The sequence below is a fragment of the Daphnia carinata genome, chromosome 9 (genome assembly GCF_022539665.2).
Source record: "Daphnia carinata strain CSIRO-1 chromosome 9, CSIRO_AGI_Dcar_HiC_V3, whole genome shotgun sequence".
NCBI classification, from domain to species: domain Eukaryota; kingdom Metazoa; phylum Arthropoda; class Branchiopoda; order Diplostraca; family Daphniidae; genus Daphnia; species Daphnia carinata.
Window position 1 is genome coordinate 3,744,089 of NC_081339.1, and position 17,756 is coordinate 3,761,844.

Sequence of the window (17,756 nt, forward strand, 5' to 3'; positions counted from 1 at the left end):
TACGTTTTCATATTTTTTCGACAAGGAGCGGAAACATTCTAAATTTATGCAAATGAAAACTACAGCGATGACACATCGCTAAAATTTACTATCAAAACTAAATTGAGCAGCGACCAGAGGTATATATTGTTTATCATTATTTTAAAAAAGATTACAGAGAATATAGGTTTGAAAAAAAACTTTTAAAAAAGATTAGCCCAAACTCTAAATTTACCATGTTTGCAAATTGCAACTTCGTATATGGCGTCAGCATAGAACGAGCACTTCAAATAAAGCACAATCAACCAAAATTTGTCGAATCTGAGGTGAAACGTATGTAAAGCTATCATCTTAAATTTTTAATTAACTGTAAATTTATTTAAGAAAAACCATTATTTATGGCTTCTTACTAGTGTGAGAGTGGTTGCAATGTATTAATCAAGTAGCAGGCTTTCAACAATCACATCAAGACACGACCGAGGAAGTAGCGAAGCAAAATTGAAAAGTAACGAAAGAAAATGTGCTGTCTTTTGATCAAGCCAAAGCGAAGTGTGTCTAGAATGGACGTCTTGCTCCAGGACGGCCTTGGGGAGCCGGGCCTTCTCCAGATCTAAAAATTTGACACCTGGTTAGTATAAACAGTTCCAATTAAAATGTGCAGAAAATTGTTTTGCCATTTACTTAGGGTTCTTAATGGTCTCGTCCACCGAAAGAATGAGGCACGTAGCTTCGGAAGCAGCACTCAAAGCATTAATTTTCACCAAAGAAGGTTCCCAAACACACTTTTCCATGTTGTCGGCAACATCTTCGTTAAGAATGTCGACACCCATCCAGCGATTACCTTTCAATGAGATTTCAACATTTAGCGTGAAAGTCATGAAGGTTGTGAGAAACCCCCTACCTTGAGCGTGTTTTTGTCTAAGCTTGTTCAAAATATTGGTGGAATCAAATCCAGCGTTGTCACACAGCTGTCGCGGAATGACTTCAAGGGCTCGAGCAATTGCGCTGATTAGCATCTGCTCTTTCCCGGCTATCGTACGTGAAATATCGCGAAGATGTTTTGACAGTTCCATTTCAATTGCCCCACCACCTGTTTTCAATGTAGAAAATAAATTAGAACAAGAGGATGAAAATACGTAAAAGAATCTAGATGTTACCTGCAACGACGGCATCGTTCTTCTTGGCACGACGTACGATCATGATGGCATCGTGTAGAGATCGTTCAGTTTCTTCCATAAACTGTTCTGCTCCTCCACGAATAATAATAGTACAAGTCTTAGCTTGAGGACAGCCGGTGAAAATGTTGAATCTACGGGCAGAAAACCAGCCTTACAAATCGAAATTGAGCAATTCATTAATAAAAGATTCACCTGTCACCACCGATTTGCCTCTCTTCGAAATGTTCACAGGTACCGAGGACGGAGTCGCTAAGATCAGCTACTGTGGTTAAGATGGAACCACCGCAAGCTTTCATGGTACGTTTGAGATCTTCTTCGGGGACTCGGCCGGCGCAGAACATGTCACGATCGGCGAAATACTGTGTAGCAACATCGCCAATCGGAAGTTTGGACAGAACGGCTTTAGCTCCGCTCAAATGCAGTTTCTCCAATTTGTCGTACAAAATAGTCCACTCGGCGTCCACCACTTTTTGATATTCCTGGATATACATCACTACGTTATCAGGGTGTCAGAAATGTTTGAAGTGGAAAAAAATTACCTCGACGCTCTCGAGACGAACTTCGGCGTTATCGCGCTCAGCCTTCAGTTCGAGCTCAATGTTGAGCAGAGCAATTTTGGGATCAGTGTACTGTTTAGGCTGCATTTCAAATCCAGCATAAGAGAAGGTCTTCTTGAAAGCAACACCAGCTACGAGCAGAGTATCCTAACAGAAATATGAACAAATTGTAACATCTGCAATTAGAATACCAAGATGTTTCATTTCTTTACCTCCAATGCACCACCTGGAACTTTCTTAATGCCAATCATGTTGAGCGGCAGAAGTTCATCAAGCATCATGACAGCATCTACAACCATTTTTGAGAAGAAATCTTTTTGTTGATTGATTAGCTTTGATCCCATAGCAGTGGCAGCACATTTCTCAAGCAATTGTCTCAGTTCTACCTCATCATCTTTCTTGGGCTGATTAAAATATGATCAGGTTAACATCTTATATAGCAAAATGAATGAGATTCTATTTAAATATGATTGTACCTTGACAGCAATTTCATTGATAAACTGAACAGCCAGCTGTGTAGCTTTACGGACACTGCGGATGATGATTTGAGAGTGAACACCTTCCTCAATGAATGGTTTCATTTGCTTGAGAAATTCGCCAGCCAAGAGGACAACACTTGTGGTTCCATCTCCTACCTCCGCATCCTGTGACTTTGCAATGTCTACCAAGGTTTTGGCAGCCGGATGAACAACATCAAGCAATTTCATTATTGTTGCTCCATCATTGGAAATTGTGGCTTTCCCTTGGGCTTCAACCATCAATTTGTCCATTCCTCTGGGGCCAAGAGTTGTTCGAACACAATCAACGATTGCCTAATAAACTTGCTCTTTACCTCTATATTTTGCATTTTATGGAAAGTAAGTTACCTGGCAAGCATTGATGTTTGAAATGATTTGGGACCTTCCTTGAGAAGCCTCAGTCCCCTCTTTCAACAGGATGATTTGTGGTTGCTGTTACATAAAAAACAGGAATTGGTGAAACAGAAAATTATTAATATTATGTAAAAAATAATTAATAAAGCAAAATCAAATGACAAAGAAAAGGTTTCAAAATTTCAAAATCAAGCTTCGCTTACAAAAAAAGAATTTAGTTTTTTGCCATCCTCCACATAAGTATTGAAACATTTCAAGATTGCACTTAAGGAAAAAATTACTAAATTAAACGACAAGTTAAGTACAGCAAGTCATATTGCATTAATGAAACGTCATGTGCTTGTCACGGGGCGGGATTCTGCTGCACGTGCCGGCCGCTTGTTCACAATGGGAAAAGCATATAACAGCCACAAAGTTTGTCCAGAATATTCATTCTTCCCTTTACTAAGTATGATATACATTAAAAAGGCCAATACATTTACCATTTTAGTAGAATATTGGGTAGGAACAATCGGCACACCGGTTACGCACGTTTTTTGCGGAACTGGAGAAGCAGAATGCACGAGACAGTAAAACGATTACTCACGATCATTCGATTTAGCTGCGTATCGATAGTGCGCTCTATCGATCCCGCGTAGAAACGATGAATAAGAGTAGTAATGCACTTGCCATTAGTCCATCTTGAACCAAAACTCAAAGAGTAAGCTGATTTGATGCTATTTAATATATTTAGGCTTTTTATTCTTTAATTATTTATGTCGCTGAATCATCCAAGATGGCGTGGCAATACCATTTTGTGTTTGCTAAAAAGTATTGATCAATCACGAAAAGAGAAAAGAAATTAAAAACATTTTTTTTGTTTCCATCAGATATATTTTATCTTTCGCAATAGCTGCTTCTATGCTCGATCGTGTATAAATCCCAAACATGTAGACCTAATAACGAGGGAGCCAGCCAGTGAAGCGTAATATATTGAGAAATTTACGGTTTTTAATCAAGAACATATTACACAGCATGCAGGCAGCAAAGGCTCTTGATAACGTTGTTACACTGTTATTACACGTGCTGCGGGGGGGTTTGCTGCAAATATATATAAAGGTCTCACATGATTGGTTCACCATTGCTCCTTTTTCCAATTATTCGTGTGGCTCCGAAGGGACTTCCAACTGGTGATGAAAGCCACTAAAAATGTGGTTCCTATCTGTTTGGTGCTCCAAGCATTTTAAAAATCAATCATCTTATATTAAAAATATACAAAGCTTGCATATATCAACAACCAAATAGGATTTATATTTGAGATCAAGGCGACAAAATTCATATAATTCAAACTGAAATGTTACACAAATAGCCATTACAGGTAAACATCATTTCGTAAATGGGAAAATGGCATACAGACTATATAAGTGTCTAATAAATGATGACGCATTATAATATTTTAAAAAAATAGAGAAACATATATGAGGCAAAGACAAACGACGGTTCCAAAATGGCTGCATCAAGTACATTAATAAATTTTAAAAAATCTAAAACAATATTTAAAGCAAAAAATATGCGACTCCGGATAGAGTGAAAATCCTTTTTTCTTTTCTGTCCTCTATAAGAACACAGCAGCTCGTATTATAGAACTCAAGCAAAGAACGAAATAAGAGAGGGGAGAAAAAAAATCGATTGTACTTTTACACACATAAGTGCCGTGGTGTGTTGAACCGGAGCGAGTAATGACATCCGCCCCAGTGCTTTTGTGTTAATGACCTTCTACACTATACATATGCCCTCCATCTTTCGTCAGTATACTGTGCTTCGCGTCCTGTAGCCCTACGGTATCTATACTCAAAAACTGCCTTATGGACTATCTATTGTATTTAATAATTGTAAGGGAACTTTTCTTTTTTTAACTAAAAAAAAACCTATTAATTGTATCCCAGAGCAGGAAAAATTTCTATGGTGTGAATAATGACACACTATGGAGAGATTAAAAGTGTTCTCTCCACATTGAAATGTCTATACGTTATATTCTCTGAAATGCAAACGCTTTGCATGCAAAACTAATAGATAACTCACTTATTTTCTACCAAGTTCAGAAAAAAAAATTAATACAACACCACGTTTTGTCAAATACTCATTTTGGAACATTAATTTAAAAGTTTTAAAGTTCTTTTTTAATCAATAAAATCTTTACGGCTGTTCTATTAACTCTTCTGATGTTTATATGAAATGTGTTTACATCAATCCGGCAGAGTACTACGCCCAGCGAAAGACAGGCAATAGGTTATTGGATATATGGCGACAGTACAGCCAGTAGACTACGAAAGAAATAATTGGATTGTGCTGTTATATATCCAACAGCATTGGGACCCTATATATTTCCCATCAGCACATACTGTGCAGGATAGCCTAGATGTTTTTCTCTAACATAAGAATATTACTAAATGTATTACTTTATCACTAAAATAAAACAATGAAATGGCTGATTGCATTACACAAACACACTTTCACTTGCCCCTTTTTAAAGACATGCAAAAATGGAACATGTAAACCTAAATGATTTTCGATTGTTGGAAATGAAAACGATACCTGTCACTAACAATATAGCGTAAAATCGATATTAGACAGCAAAATTTATACGATCGGATATTTGCGCATTTCACGGTATAATATATAACGGATGAAATATTGTGAACGTGACACGCATTGTGTAATGTGGATTGCACAGTTTGCCGTTTTGGTGCCAGGAATGTAATCTAGCAAAATGGCTTACATACGTACATGCATAAACAAGTCTACACGGAGCATCATGAGGCCGTCTCAAATTTTTTCCCAACAATTTTTCCTTTTCGGTTAGTATAGGACGTGACTCACGTTGTTGGTCCACGTTCATTTAGCAGCAATTTCAATAGCCGTTTTTTTTCAGTAGGAATCAATAGCCCTTTTTCAGTAGTAAGAAATGAGTGAAGTTTCTATTATGTAAAAATGGAAATTTAATTTCGCCTAGCTATTCCTGTATGCGCATATAAATAGATTTTGGATATCAGGAAATTGGGGATCGGTTCGACATCGTGAAAAATAGAAAGACCGCGCAAGTGACCGCAGAAGTGTTTATAAATATCCTGAGGGAGACAACTCCGATGTCGAAAATAGTTGATCCCATTACAGTGTAATATTTTCCTATATAACTCTTATACCTCTACGTATACTTGAATCGTACATACATATACGAAAAGGCACAACTCACATATAAGAGCAGTGTTCTTTTATGAAACTTGCATCTAGAAAAAGGAAAAGTTTGGGCACGAGATATTCCCATATACTAAACGCTATGAGAATCTGAATTTTTTATTTCAGATAGTTACCTCTACGTCGTCAGTGTTTCAGTCGAGTATTAACGTTACCGCCATCATCTTTGATGGCAATTATTTCTAAAAACGCCTATCAATATAAAAAAAAACGTCGTTTGCATCAAATGAATGACATCGTCGATTCGTTGAAATGGGAATACACATGAAAGGATTTATGTACTGTACGAATGTTTGCCAAGACACACCCAACTTGAACCCAACAAACGTCTTCTATGTTTGGTAGATCATGTGAAAAAAAAAAAGAATATAAATAAAAGGGTCCGTGTAAACACACAAGTAGAAGATCAAAGTGCTGCTGTTTCCTATAGATGGAATTTGCTTTTAGGCGAACGAAGTAGACGATAAAAAGTCAAGGAAGACCCGAAACCTTATTCTTTCAAAAAATATATGCGTAGATAGAAAGATTGTGTCCATTTCGTTCCAGCAACGTATTCTCTTGGTGCCAATCCAATCTCACTATTTACTTGCAAATTATGCATACAGCGAAATTTGCCATACAAAATAAGTGCACAGCATTTTAGTCTGAAGACTTTTACGTACAAGCGCAAAGCACCATCACATCTTATACGTATATAAACAGTCTACATTCATCTGTATGAACAAACACTTCCAACTTGATGGCCTCCTATAGATAGAGAAACAGTGCAATCATTGGCGAAGCCCCCAATCAGCTGCTGCTTTAAGGTGCACTTCATACTGAATTTGATATAGCCGCAGAGTTTCTCTCTGTATGTATGTGAGCTCGATGCAAATATCGATCGAACGACTCACGATTGTGCTTTTGCCAAACGAAAAGAAGACGGACGAACAGCGCGACCAAGGCACACAAGTAGAAAGTCAGTTCTCAGCCGATTGATTTCTTATTTTTCGACGAGACCTTTTTTTTCTTGCTTTCTCATCGTTGGATCTTTATGCTGAGAGAGAACGAACCCAGTTCCCTTCCTTGTTAAGTTGTTATATAGATGCGCGCGTGTAGACTCTGGGAACTTTTTTTTTTTCTTTTAGCCGCTGGCTCGTCGCCAAATAAATGAACGGGAACAAAAAGAAAATGCCTGTATATAAAAACGAGAAGAAAACATAAAAAGAGAAGAGAGAGAGAGGGGGTTGTCCTTTGTATGTCACGACATTTCGTGCTGATCGATCGCGTTTCAGTTGCTCGCTTGTTAAGAAATGGAAAGAGAAAAGACGAAAGTGGTGGATGAACCGTGCCTCAGAAAAATATACATGTATACAATTGATGGCATAAAAAAATCAAACATGGATACAACGATCGATGAAATCGGAAATGTTAATCCCACAACTGATATTCGTCTTTTTCAAATAAATGATCCAGACATTTTGACGTTGTTAAGCCCGACTTTGGAATACCTTTTTGCAACCTGACAGGATGAAACGAGGCTGAATCACGTCGCCTGCTGTATAACGTGAACGTAAATTCCTCTTCTAATGCGATCGATATTTGCCCACTTTAAAATCGATCGTTGCAAACGCCTAAATCGAATAGCTGCGAGCATTCCTTTTAATTTGTCTCATCATTCTTTTCAATTGTTCATCCCCTGTTGGATAATAGCTAGAAATATGCGTTATAACGGCTCTGTAACGTGATGTGCCCAGGGGTATCATACTCGGTCAATTAGTACACACACACACACACACACAGAAACACAAGCCCGAAAAGTAAAAAGACAAAGTTTTCTTTTGCCCGAGTTTTGCAAAATAAGTTGGCAATGATGGCTCAAAAAAAGACAAACTTTTCTGAATGTGCAGGATGAGATGCTTCATTTTAGTCAGTGTATATAACAATTCCTGTTGTTGACGCAGGCTATTCACGTTTTAGCACGAGACATTTTTGAAATAAAAAGTCCAGGAAAAATTTGTTTGTTTTTTTCTTTTGTTTTTCAACTCCAAATGAAACGGTAGCGTTTATGCTGATGGGATTAATAATAATAATAAAGATGATCAACAACACAATAACGTACAGCAACAAACAACAACGCGTGTGTAAGTGTATGTCTGTGTGTGTGTGTGTGTGTAGTTTTAAATGTCTCTCCTTTTTTTTTCAAAACATCCAGCAACCATCGAATTGTAAATATTTTTGTCAAATAACAAAACGGCGAACTGGGAAATGCGATGAACATTTTCTTTTTTGTCTAAATGAGAATTAAACGATGAAACTTAATAATAGCCAAATAAAAAATTGGTTTCCATTTCACCACCAAAAAAATTTTTTTCCAGCATTTTTAGATATATATATATAGAGAGAGAGAGAAAGAGGACATTAGCAGCAGCACATACACATCTACGCTATATGTATATAAATTTTGGAGGAAATGGATAATCAACTTAGTATAATAAAATATACGGAAATAGAGAGAGAGAAGAGCCGCGAGGAAGAGGAAGGAAATAAAAATGTCGTATGGAAAGAAAAGAAAAAGATATACGTAATATACGATAATTGCGATGACACTATACAATAAAGGCTACGTCGGATCGTTGGATTATCTTTTCTTTCTTTTTTTTTTTGTGGGGTTTTGCTTTTTTTCTTAAAAAAAAAACCTATAAATATATTTATAGGATTATAACAGCAGGCGGTGGTGTTACACACACACACACACACACGACACACAGCACGGTACACACACATGACTAAAAATGATTTTTCGGAGGGAGGGGGAGATAATAGCCTAATGAATTATACATTACGGGACTATAAAATTGTTACAGCTTTCTCTCTCTTTCTCTAAAACTGAGGTTATTACAAAAATTCAAATCAATAATAAATTATTATTTCGGGTTGGGGGGGGGGATTGATTTGCGAGACAGAGGAAAATGGGTGGCATAATTCAAACCAAAAACAAAGAAAACTGGATGATTTTTTTCGTGTTTGTTTTTTAAAAGAGGGAATGATGACGTCAATATAATACTTTTACAATGTTGCAATTCTAAACGAGCAACAAGGTAAATACGTACATATTACGCCAAAACAACAACGAGTGCAAGAAAGAAAATAGCAAAACTTAACGTCATATCAAATATCTATCTTTGTTTTTGTTTAAAGAAGACCGGAATTGATACGTGGCCCTTCGGGACAACATACGCATTCACGGAGGGGGAATATTTCTGCAGGAATGAACGTACTTTTATTGGAACGTTAGTTAAACATACCTGACAAAGTATAAATAAGGAATAAGACACGTAACGATACGAAAAGAAACAAATCATACTGTTGTTGTTTCATCCATTTTCCCAGTTTTTTTTGTTTTGTTTTGTTTTTCTAGATTTTTGGGACATAAAATTGGAAAAAAAACTATTTTTTTTTTCTTTAATTTATTTTTTTTGGTTTGTTTGCCCGTCTCTTTGGTTTTTGCATAGTTTAACGCATCGTTGCTTCACTGGGGGAATACACTTCCCACCCCATCCCCCCAATATTCCCTCTACACAAATCAACTATACAGCACGAAGAAAAAGAACGAAAAAAATCATTTCCAGAATATAACAAACTAACAAAAAAAAAAAACGGGGCGAGGGACTTGTTTTACAGAGGTCCTGTATGTGTGTGTGTAAGTCTTCGATGGATATTTTCAATTCAATTTATATAACACGATTTTTAAAAATTATTATCCCGCTGTCGTTTTGCTTCCACGCTGTAATTTTGAAAATTCGTTCCATTTTTGTTTTGTTTTTCCTTCTCGTTTTAAATAATGGCATGTGGAACTTGCTGCTGTTTACGGTTTTCCTCGGGTCAGCACAGGTTTCATTTTGTTTAGTACGTGGCCAAAGTGACATCTACTGAACGACGCACTTGCTCTCAATCTGCGTCTTCCACTCGTTCACCTGGGTCTCCAGGGTGTTTTTCAGCTCTACCCAAAGATAGATTGCAATCAGATGATCAATGTTCATTTTGATTTTCATCGAAAAAAAACCATTTTTGAATGAAAAGTAATCGAAAAAAAAACGACATCGTCCCGCGTAACCTACTTGTCAATTCATCCTGGTCGGCTTCTTCGGCTTCTTTGGCCAACTCTTCTGGCGTTTTTTTCTTCCGCATCAAAGGATTGTCGGGTTCCTTTTGAGTCTCGGCTTCAGGAGCTTCTTCCTTTTTCTTGATGTTGTACTGTACATTCAAATAGACAACAAATTGAGATGAAAATGAACATCTACCGAAACCCACAGAACGTCGTTTGCACCACTAGCCACACGCGCGCGCGCACACACACACTCACGATGAACGGCAATTACGTACTTCTCTTGACTGCATTTTACTCCATTAAACCTAATTCGAAATGAAATTCTACTACGAAACGACGAATGTAGGTTTAATTCTCGCAGTTTTTCACCGTTTGGCGTGCAATAGAAACCGTAATCAGTTGTTATAGACGCAGAACAAAAGGCCCAAAATAATCAATTGGCCCGTGGTGGGGGGGGGGGGGGGGAGAACCAGCGTCTCCATGTTATCAATAAAGAGAATGGCTGCTATCTGTTCAATTTCTGTCGACACGAGCCAACATTGATCCGGGCAGCAGTTCCGTGGTCAACTGATCGATTCCTCTTCCTCTATACACCGTGTAAAGTGCATTACCAACGAAAATTCGTCGATCCCATTTAGAATGAATCAATAAGAATCACTCAAGGCACATAAATTAACATTTAATCCCATTTGCGTCGCTGTAGTTTTACATTGCAAACGAAAAAAAGAAAAAGTTCATCGGCTGGTATCAATCGACCGAAACGACGAATGTATCGATCTGCTTTTTTTCTTCTTCTCGTTTTACGACTGTAACGTTACATTACTTAGAAAACCTTTATCGCTATCCTGGGCATCATTACCATACAATAGTTTCTTGTATTTTTCAGGAGAGTAGAAGAGGAACTCGTCTTTCACTGTCGTCCCTATCTTCTTTTGCAAAATACAATTTGATACAAATGTTTCGATTTGGCAAATAAGCACGCACTTTGGTCTCCAGTTTCCCAGGGTACACACATAGAATGGAATAGAAATCTTAACCTCCCAGTGGGGTAGTTATTTCGTCGCTTGATGTTTTTTTTTTTTCCTTCTTCTTTTCACATAACGAATTGTTATGTTTTCGAGATAGACAACAACGTCAGCTGAAAGATCCCGATCTATCCATTTGGTTCGTATAGAAAGAAAAAAAAACGAGCGTGATTTATCGCGTCCAACGATCGATAGAACTTATTCCTCTCTCTCTTTTTTATGTATTTTGTTCTTTAGCCAAGTCCGCCCGGCTGCGGAAGTGCTTTCTTTTCTCCATACATAGACATATATATATGTATCTTGTAGTAAAGCGAAAGCGAAAAGGGCCCATATATCTCTGGTCCGTTTCCTTCCCCTGCCCTTGTGTCCTCTTTTCTTGTTTCCGCTTCCCGCATTTGCTCAGCATAAAAGAAATGTTGAAAAATCCCATGCCCTGGAATAGTGCCATCTATTGTCCGATCCTTGTGAAGAAAAACAAAACAAAAAAACGAGCGAGGTTTTTCTTACTGCAGTTTGAGACTTCCAAAAAGAAGTAGTCGATCAATCCGCGTGTACTGCATGAAACATCAGACAATTTTGTTGTCCATGTTCCTCGCCAAATTTTATAAAAAGAAGAACGAAAAAAAAATTATAAAATAAAACGATTTAAGACGTGTCGACTCATCTCTGCTTTGATCCTACAGACGCACTGGAAAGTCGGCCCCAACAACAAATAGGATTTTCCTTTTCTTTCACTGTTATGTTATTTATATTTCTCTACTGTCAGTCCCTCGTTTTGTTAGAAGGGCAAGAAAGAAAAAAGGAAAAATGATTTCACAAAAAACCCACACACACACACGACATCAAAGCGAGAAAATCTCTCCGGACAGATCCTTGATCGACCCGCTTTCGAGTTGACTGCTGCCACTGTCGACAACGGCTTTCATGTCGATCCTCTTACATGTAGTATATATATATATATATATATGTATATAGTTCAGGATTATTTCCCAAATCAGAAGATCTGTTACTAGCTCGGGCGTGTGGCTTGTATGAGTACGAAAAGAATGATCAAAAGAGTACGGGATGGAATCTTTTCTTCGCGTTCTATATGCCTGTTCATTCCACTAAAAGCGCCGTAAACGGACATTGGGACCAAGAGTGACAAGAGCCTCGTTAAAGACAAGTATAACATTAATGCTCGGTAGCGTTTTTTAACGACTCCCTTGACCTGTACTCGCACGCTCGCTTGTCCTTAATCTTAGATGCTGTACGTACCCGGAAGTTTAACGGATTCAATTGGAAAGACTTAAAATTAACTAGGAAGAGTCATTTGAATTTGTGTTCTTACCTTGTCGCGGATGTCTTGTCGCATCTTTTCGCGCTCCTCTTCCATTTTGCGGTGTTTCTCCTTGCGTCGCTCCTCGGCCTCCTTGATGGCTTCCAAACGCTCGCGCTCGGCCTCCTCATCTTTGTCTTTGGTGTCGCCGTCTTCGCTGTCATTTCCTCCCAAACCTACAAACGCAAAATCCGAATTTATTTCCATTTCAAATGAAAAGTAATTGCATTAGTTAGACTAAAATATATCAGAGACGTTTATAACCGTTCAAAATAGTATAACACTTGAATGAATTTTTCTGCTTCAAATTATTAAGCCCGCCTGGTGATAAATTATAGTAGCTGGGCGTTGAACCCTGGACACGCCATCAAACTCCGGAATATCAAGCCATTAACCCAGCGCTGGGCATTTTGATAAATGGATCGTCATAGAAGGAAACTTGGCAGCGCTGGCATGCTATTTCTCAAACCATCGATGTCGATCGTTCAAAAATCCATATAAAAAAAAGGAAGGGAAAAAGGGAGGGAACTGTTAATATATGCCGCCTTAGGTTGGCGATGGATTTTTAAGCCCCGGAGTGCTGTCATCTTCTCAAAGTTGCAGCATCTCGGATAAAACGAAAAAAAAAGGAAGATTGATTTTTATTTCTTTTTTCTTTTTTTTTTACAAGACTCCATGAAAACATCTCGGCTTGTATCTATCAGGGCCACTCACACATAAAATAAAAGACTGCAGTATCAGCTAAGGCCCCGTAAGTTCTACCCCAAATAGCTGCCATGTAAATATACTTGCCTTTGTATACATATGGAGAGTATACATCATTTGCCTTCAATGTTGTTGTTTGCTGTTTATATTTCAAACGCCCTTTTTTAAAAATACATGATCGGCGTTCGCAAGAAAAAGATGGTACTCTGTACGCAAATATGTATCTAGAACACGCTCGAAAAGATCATCTTAACATGTGACATGAAAAGGACACGAAGCACTCTAAACACGGCATACGTCAACCGTGTGCAAGTAAGCTGTCTGATTGAATCATGTGTTTGTATGTCCAAGTTGGACTAGAAATTCAAAAATTCAATTGCTGCGCTGCCTTCTACAAGTATTTAAATAGTAATGTGTAGATATACAATTAGTAACCTAAAAGGCCTTCGATTCCGTGGCAAAGAAAATACACAAAAGCTCAAACGTAGTTTTACTTTGGAATTTCCCAGCACGATGGATTCGATGGTCGTAGGTTCGACGCTCGTTTAGTCCACATCTTTTTTTCCCGTTAATCGATAGCAATTTTTCGCTACAAACGTGTAGCCCCCGAAGGGCACAAAAAAGTACATTGATAAACCTAAATTAAATATATTTTTTGTGTGTACCTTTAACAGCGTTCATTTTGCTTCCAAGCATCTGTTTAGCCACAAAAGCCGCCATGGTGCTTCCAACTTCTTTTCACGTGGAATCAGTAGAACTTCAAACAATTAGGCGCTGAATTTTTTTTCAGAGAGAAAAGAGATGTGTGACAGTTTAATTAAGTAACACGTCCTGAAAATAGAAAGGCAACAACAGAAATTTAGCGTACAAGTAGATGAATAAATCACAACTTAAATACGACGCCCTATAACGAATGTACAAGTTCTACCGTAAACTACTATCAATAACAAAAGGCCAAATATCCACGGTAGACATCTATTCATAGGGAAATCTAAATATGCCGCAATAATTCAATTACTAGATGGCGTTGCGTGCAGTTCAATCAACGCGTCTTTCACAACGCACAGAAGATTTAGAATAAATCTTTAAAAAATGACAATGCCATTTATTTTCAATCTCGGTCGGAGTGCCTCAGACCTTCAACGTTTACGTATTGTGAAGAATTAAACAACAACAACAAAAAAAAAACAGCCAGACAAAAGTTGATACACAAAACCAAAAGTCTGTTGGGATTGCTATAGTAAATATACAAGCTTCTTCCATTTATCTACACAATACATTTAGGATTTAAAAGAATAAATAAATAACAGTGCGTGTGTGTTGATAAAGAAAAAGAAAAAAACGAGGCCCTAATAATACACACATTTTTTTGTTTCCCCGTTTCTCTCTGATTTGATTAGCCCTAAAAGAAAAAGAAAATAAAAGAACGACCCTCTTGTCAGACTACGGGGATCTGAAGTCAGTTTTACAGAGTGCCGAGCTGTCGGCGGAGGGGAAAGGGAGAGAATCGATACAACCGCACACATACCAAAGCTATTTGCCCTCCTATCTGGCAGAACAGGAAACAAAAAAAAAAATAAAATAAAATGGACGTCAAAAAAAAAATCGATTTTGATTCCATATAAACCTTGGTAATAATTGAGTCCCTTCCCCATAATAATGTAGGGATAAATGTACATCAACCTTAAAAGAAAAACTTTCTTACATTTCAAGTTGAGGGAGAAACAGCTGCGTGCACCGCGTGCATGCTTTTTAGTGCTGGCAACAGCATTGGGAATAATGATTCCCTCGAAAGAGACAGAACAGCTGTGTATGGCATGCATCATTGCGTGAGTTGGAAAATCCTAGATGGATATTACATCCCTGTTCTTTTGAGGGCGGAAGCTACGTGAAAATATACGCAATACACTGACACTGGCACACACCGAGAGACGGACTTTGTTGGAGAGAGAAGGGTAAAAAAGAAAAGTTTTTCGACCACGACATTGATCGTCCACAAAGACAGAGCACACACTGACTAGAAGATTTGTATAGAGAGACGGCGCAAGTGCTGCACCCTGGCTATCGTTTTAAAAAAAGGCCCTTTGTTTCAAGTAATTAGTGTTCAATAGATGGAGACGTTTTCGATTTGAATATTAGACCCCTGGGGCAAACAGCCTTCAGGCATCGACCTTGGTTAGGCAATTTCCGCCTTTTAAAAGGACAATTAACTTTCTTTTTGTGTTTTAACAGGTTGGTATAAACGAGCGTTCATTTCCACGAACAGTTAAATTTTTTGTGGGCTTATTATTAGTCTATTTGGCTGAAGTATTAGAACATTTGCTTCAGCTCTTTTCTGCGATCGTTTGTAATAGATATTGAGTAGAAAGCTAGTTATTAGATAAAGGAAAGTGCCATGTGTGTTATCTGTCACCACCTAAATCTAGAAGGCGTACATGTTACACTAATTGGATTTCCCAACAAGGGGGATCTATATAATGCCAGAGGGCATTGTAGACGTTCTGACCAATAGAAGCCTAACACACACACACACACACACATATACCACCCTGTACGGACATGCCCATGCTATTAAAAAAAATTCAAGTACGGGACACGATTGTACTCATTCCCGCACGCCAAAATGTACCCTGCACGACGAGCTAAAAAATATAAATACTTTTGATGTGGCCTATTTACACAGTTCAACTACAAAGGCGTCTTGGTGACAACGTGTTTCCGGCAGAAAATGTCAGAAATTCAAGAAAAATGGATACACCTTTTTTTTTGCGAAGGTTACGCATGATATTAAAATGAGTATAATAAGTACGGTTAATTTAAAATTTGGTTTTAATAACGGCGTGCAGCCGGTCGAAAAGCAGCCGGCGCATGAAGCAAACTCAAAATGAATTTTCGAATTGAGGAAGGCTACGAATTTAAGTATCGATGGTTAGTGGCAGAGCTGTTTAGCTGTATCTCTCGTTTTTTTTCACTTTTCAGTTTCAATTTTTGTAAAATAAGCTTTACAACTTGGTGTAACTCAAAACGAAAAGGACATGAGCTGCACTCCTTCATTTAAAAAAAAACACGTTGAGACATGGAGGCCCGTTTACAAATATTACATCCGTAAGCTCTTTTAAAGACAAAATCGTATGTTACGGTCCTTTTAGGCCTCAAATAAATTATTTCTGCTTCGCCTTCCGAAACGAGACGCCCGCTTGATTTTGACAATGCGCGAAAAAAATCAATTTCTGATTCGCAGCTATCAAAATAACCATGCGGTCTACGTAAACGTATAAAGTCTACAAGACACTGTAACGTGTACACAAATCACTTATACAATAACGCGAAAAAATTACAATTCCGAGATAGTCAAGTGGAAAAATTCACTGTGACATCTAGCGGAGCGTATCGGTACTAAATTACACATGCTAATTGGGCTTCACATTTCTATGAAAGAATTATACCATCATTTCGAAACACAGTTACGATGTTTTTGTCTTACCTTTAGCGAAAAGTTGTTGTGTAGAATGTTGTTCAGCTTCCGACGAATTGGCCAAGTAGAAAAAACGTGTGTCGCACTGAAGACGGATTTTCGGGTGAATTGGAAGTGACGATTGAAGTGGATAGACGAGAGAAATAGGAAAAAGGAAGGAAAAAGGAAAGAAGAAGGAAGAAGGAAGGAAGAAGGAAACTATAGAGTGAAAATAGAAAAAAAGATAGAAAAGAAACGAGTGTAAGTCAAAGTGTTTCTTTGAAATACTTTTCTGAGAGAAAGACACCGCCGACAGAAAAATCAAGGATCGTCAGCAAAGTTTCAAGGTTCAACATCCAGCCTCGTGTTTAACATTACAGAGTAGGACATATTTTAGATTTCAAGTGCAATTAAATGAAAAAGCTGACAAAGGACATTTGCAAGAAAAGAAAACGAACTCTTTTTCTTGTTTTTCTAAAAAAGAAGAAGGAAATCGAATCAATTCTATTTCATATGACGGAATGAATTGTCAGCAAAATGACACACGCACACACCACACTGGAATCGATAGCAGCTGAAAAATGGCGCCGCTCAGAAGAATTGTTGGAATGTTGCCAATACTATTTTTCTCTCCCCCGATTTTTTTTTTTTTTTTCAAAATTCTTCAAATTTTATTTAATTGTTGTCTTAAAATGTCCTATTTTCTTTTTCCCCCCTCTGAAAAGAAGTAGAAAAAGACAAAATTGTTTTGGACACGTTGATCGGTCGAGATCCGAAACTGCACTGAAGACGATCCAGCGCCACCACTAGCCTTTTCTCCCCCTCTGGCTTATATGCGTGTGTGTGTGTGTGTGTGTGTGTGTAGTAGTAGTAGTCATTCTCCCACTGTGGGTGGCATAATAGAAAGTCAAAAAAAAAAAGGGAATCCTCCTGTACCGAATCGCTGGCCAGCAGTTTGACTATCAGTTCATGGGTCTCTCTCTGCCACGCTGTCAGAAAATGCATAAAACGGGAGAAAGTAGAGATGCGCCAACCCTCGAGCGCCGCCGCGGCGCCGCCCGAATAGTGTGACGTATCCGCCGCTGCTTTTCGTCCCTTTTCCCTCTCTCAAATATTGATCCATGTGTGTGTGTCTGTGTGTGTGTGTGTGTGTAGAACTCTATGCAAGGTTTTTTTTTTAATTCTTTTTCCCTTTTCTTATTATCATTTTATTTTATTTTTTCTAAATAAATTTTTTTATTCTGCAAGGGACAGGCGTCAGCGCCACCGCAGCTATGGGGTATATACTGTACTTTATTTTCACGTGTTTTGTTGTCTTCTTGGTATTGGCTGGCATTGGATTTT

At 38.0% G+C, this 17,756-nt stretch overlaps 2 protein-coding genes across 5 annotated transcripts; both read right to left on the reverse strand.

The window, feature by feature from the left end:
* Window positions 1-389: 389 nt before the first annotated feature.
* Window positions 390-3,188, reverse strand: LOC130688836 (T-complex protein 1 subunit eta-like). The gene is made up of 10 exons (XM_059496964.1): window positions 3,069-3,188; window positions 2,581-2,664; window positions 2,191-2,526; window positions 1,927-2,118; window positions 1,697-1,861; window positions 1,350-1,636; window positions 1,137-1,288; window positions 881-1,069; window positions 661-820; window positions 390-589 (listed from the first exon to the last, which is right to left on the reverse strand). Exons 1-10 carry the CDS (start codon window positions 3,069-3,071, stop codon window positions 535-537), a joined length of 1,623 nt encoding a protein of 540 aa, XP_059352947.1. The 5' UTR covers window positions 3,072-3,188; the 3' UTR covers window positions 390-534.
* Window positions 3,189-8,489: 5,301 nt separating this feature from the next.
* LOC130688337 (complexin-like) lies at window positions 8,490-17,210 on the reverse strand. 4 transcript variants are annotated; one of them, XM_057511320.2, is made up of 6 exons: window positions 16,967-17,210; window positions 16,443-16,631; window positions 13,624-13,789; window positions 12,266-12,429; window positions 9,921-10,056; window positions 8,490-9,802 (listed from the first exon to the last, which is right to left on the reverse strand). In XM_057511320.2, the coding sequence occupies exons 3-6, from the start codon at window positions 13,676-13,678 to the stop codon at window positions 9,729-9,731; spliced, it is 429 nt and encodes a 142-aa protein (XP_057367303.1). In that variant the 5' UTR covers window positions 13,679-13,789; window positions 16,443-16,631; window positions 16,967-17,210; the 3' UTR covers window positions 8,490-9,728. The 4 variants fall into 4 exon arrangements, with proteins under 4 accessions (XP_057367303.1, XP_057367304.1, XP_059352961.1 ...); XM_057511321.2 differs by having other exon boundaries at window positions 16,963-17,210; XM_059496978.1 differs by lacking the exons at window positions 16,443-16,631; window positions 16,967-17,210 and adding an exon at window positions 16,051-16,073.
* Window positions 17,211-17,756: the final 546 nt, after the last annotated feature.

What these genes read in the sequence shown, in the direction of transcription:
- LOC130688836 (XM_059496964.1), bottom strand. An exon ending in TCAATGAAATTGCTGTCAAG is followed by an intron (nt 2,119 to 2,190) that starts GTACAATCATAT and finishes TATTTTAATCAG; the next exon opens with CCCAAGAAAGATGATGAGGT. An exon ending in GAACGATGCCGTCGTTGCAG is followed by an intron (nt 1,070 to 1,136) that starts GTAACATCTAGA and finishes CATTGAAAACAG; the next exon opens with GTGGTGGGGCAATTGAAATG.
- LOC130688337 (XM_057511320.2), bottom strand. Translation starts at nt 13,678, where the DNA reads ATGGCGGCTTTTGTGGCTAAACAGATGCTTGGAAGCAAAATGAACGCT. An exon ending in CAAAATGAACGCTGTTAAAG is followed by an intron (nt 12,430 to 13,623) that starts GTACACACAAAA and finishes TTGCGTTTGTAG; the next exon opens with GTTTGGGAGGAAATGACAGC. An exon ending in CGACCAGGATGAATTGACAA is followed by an intron (nt 9,803 to 9,920) that starts GTAGGTTACGCG and finishes ATCTTTGGGTAG; the next exon opens with AGCTGAAAAACACCCTGGAG.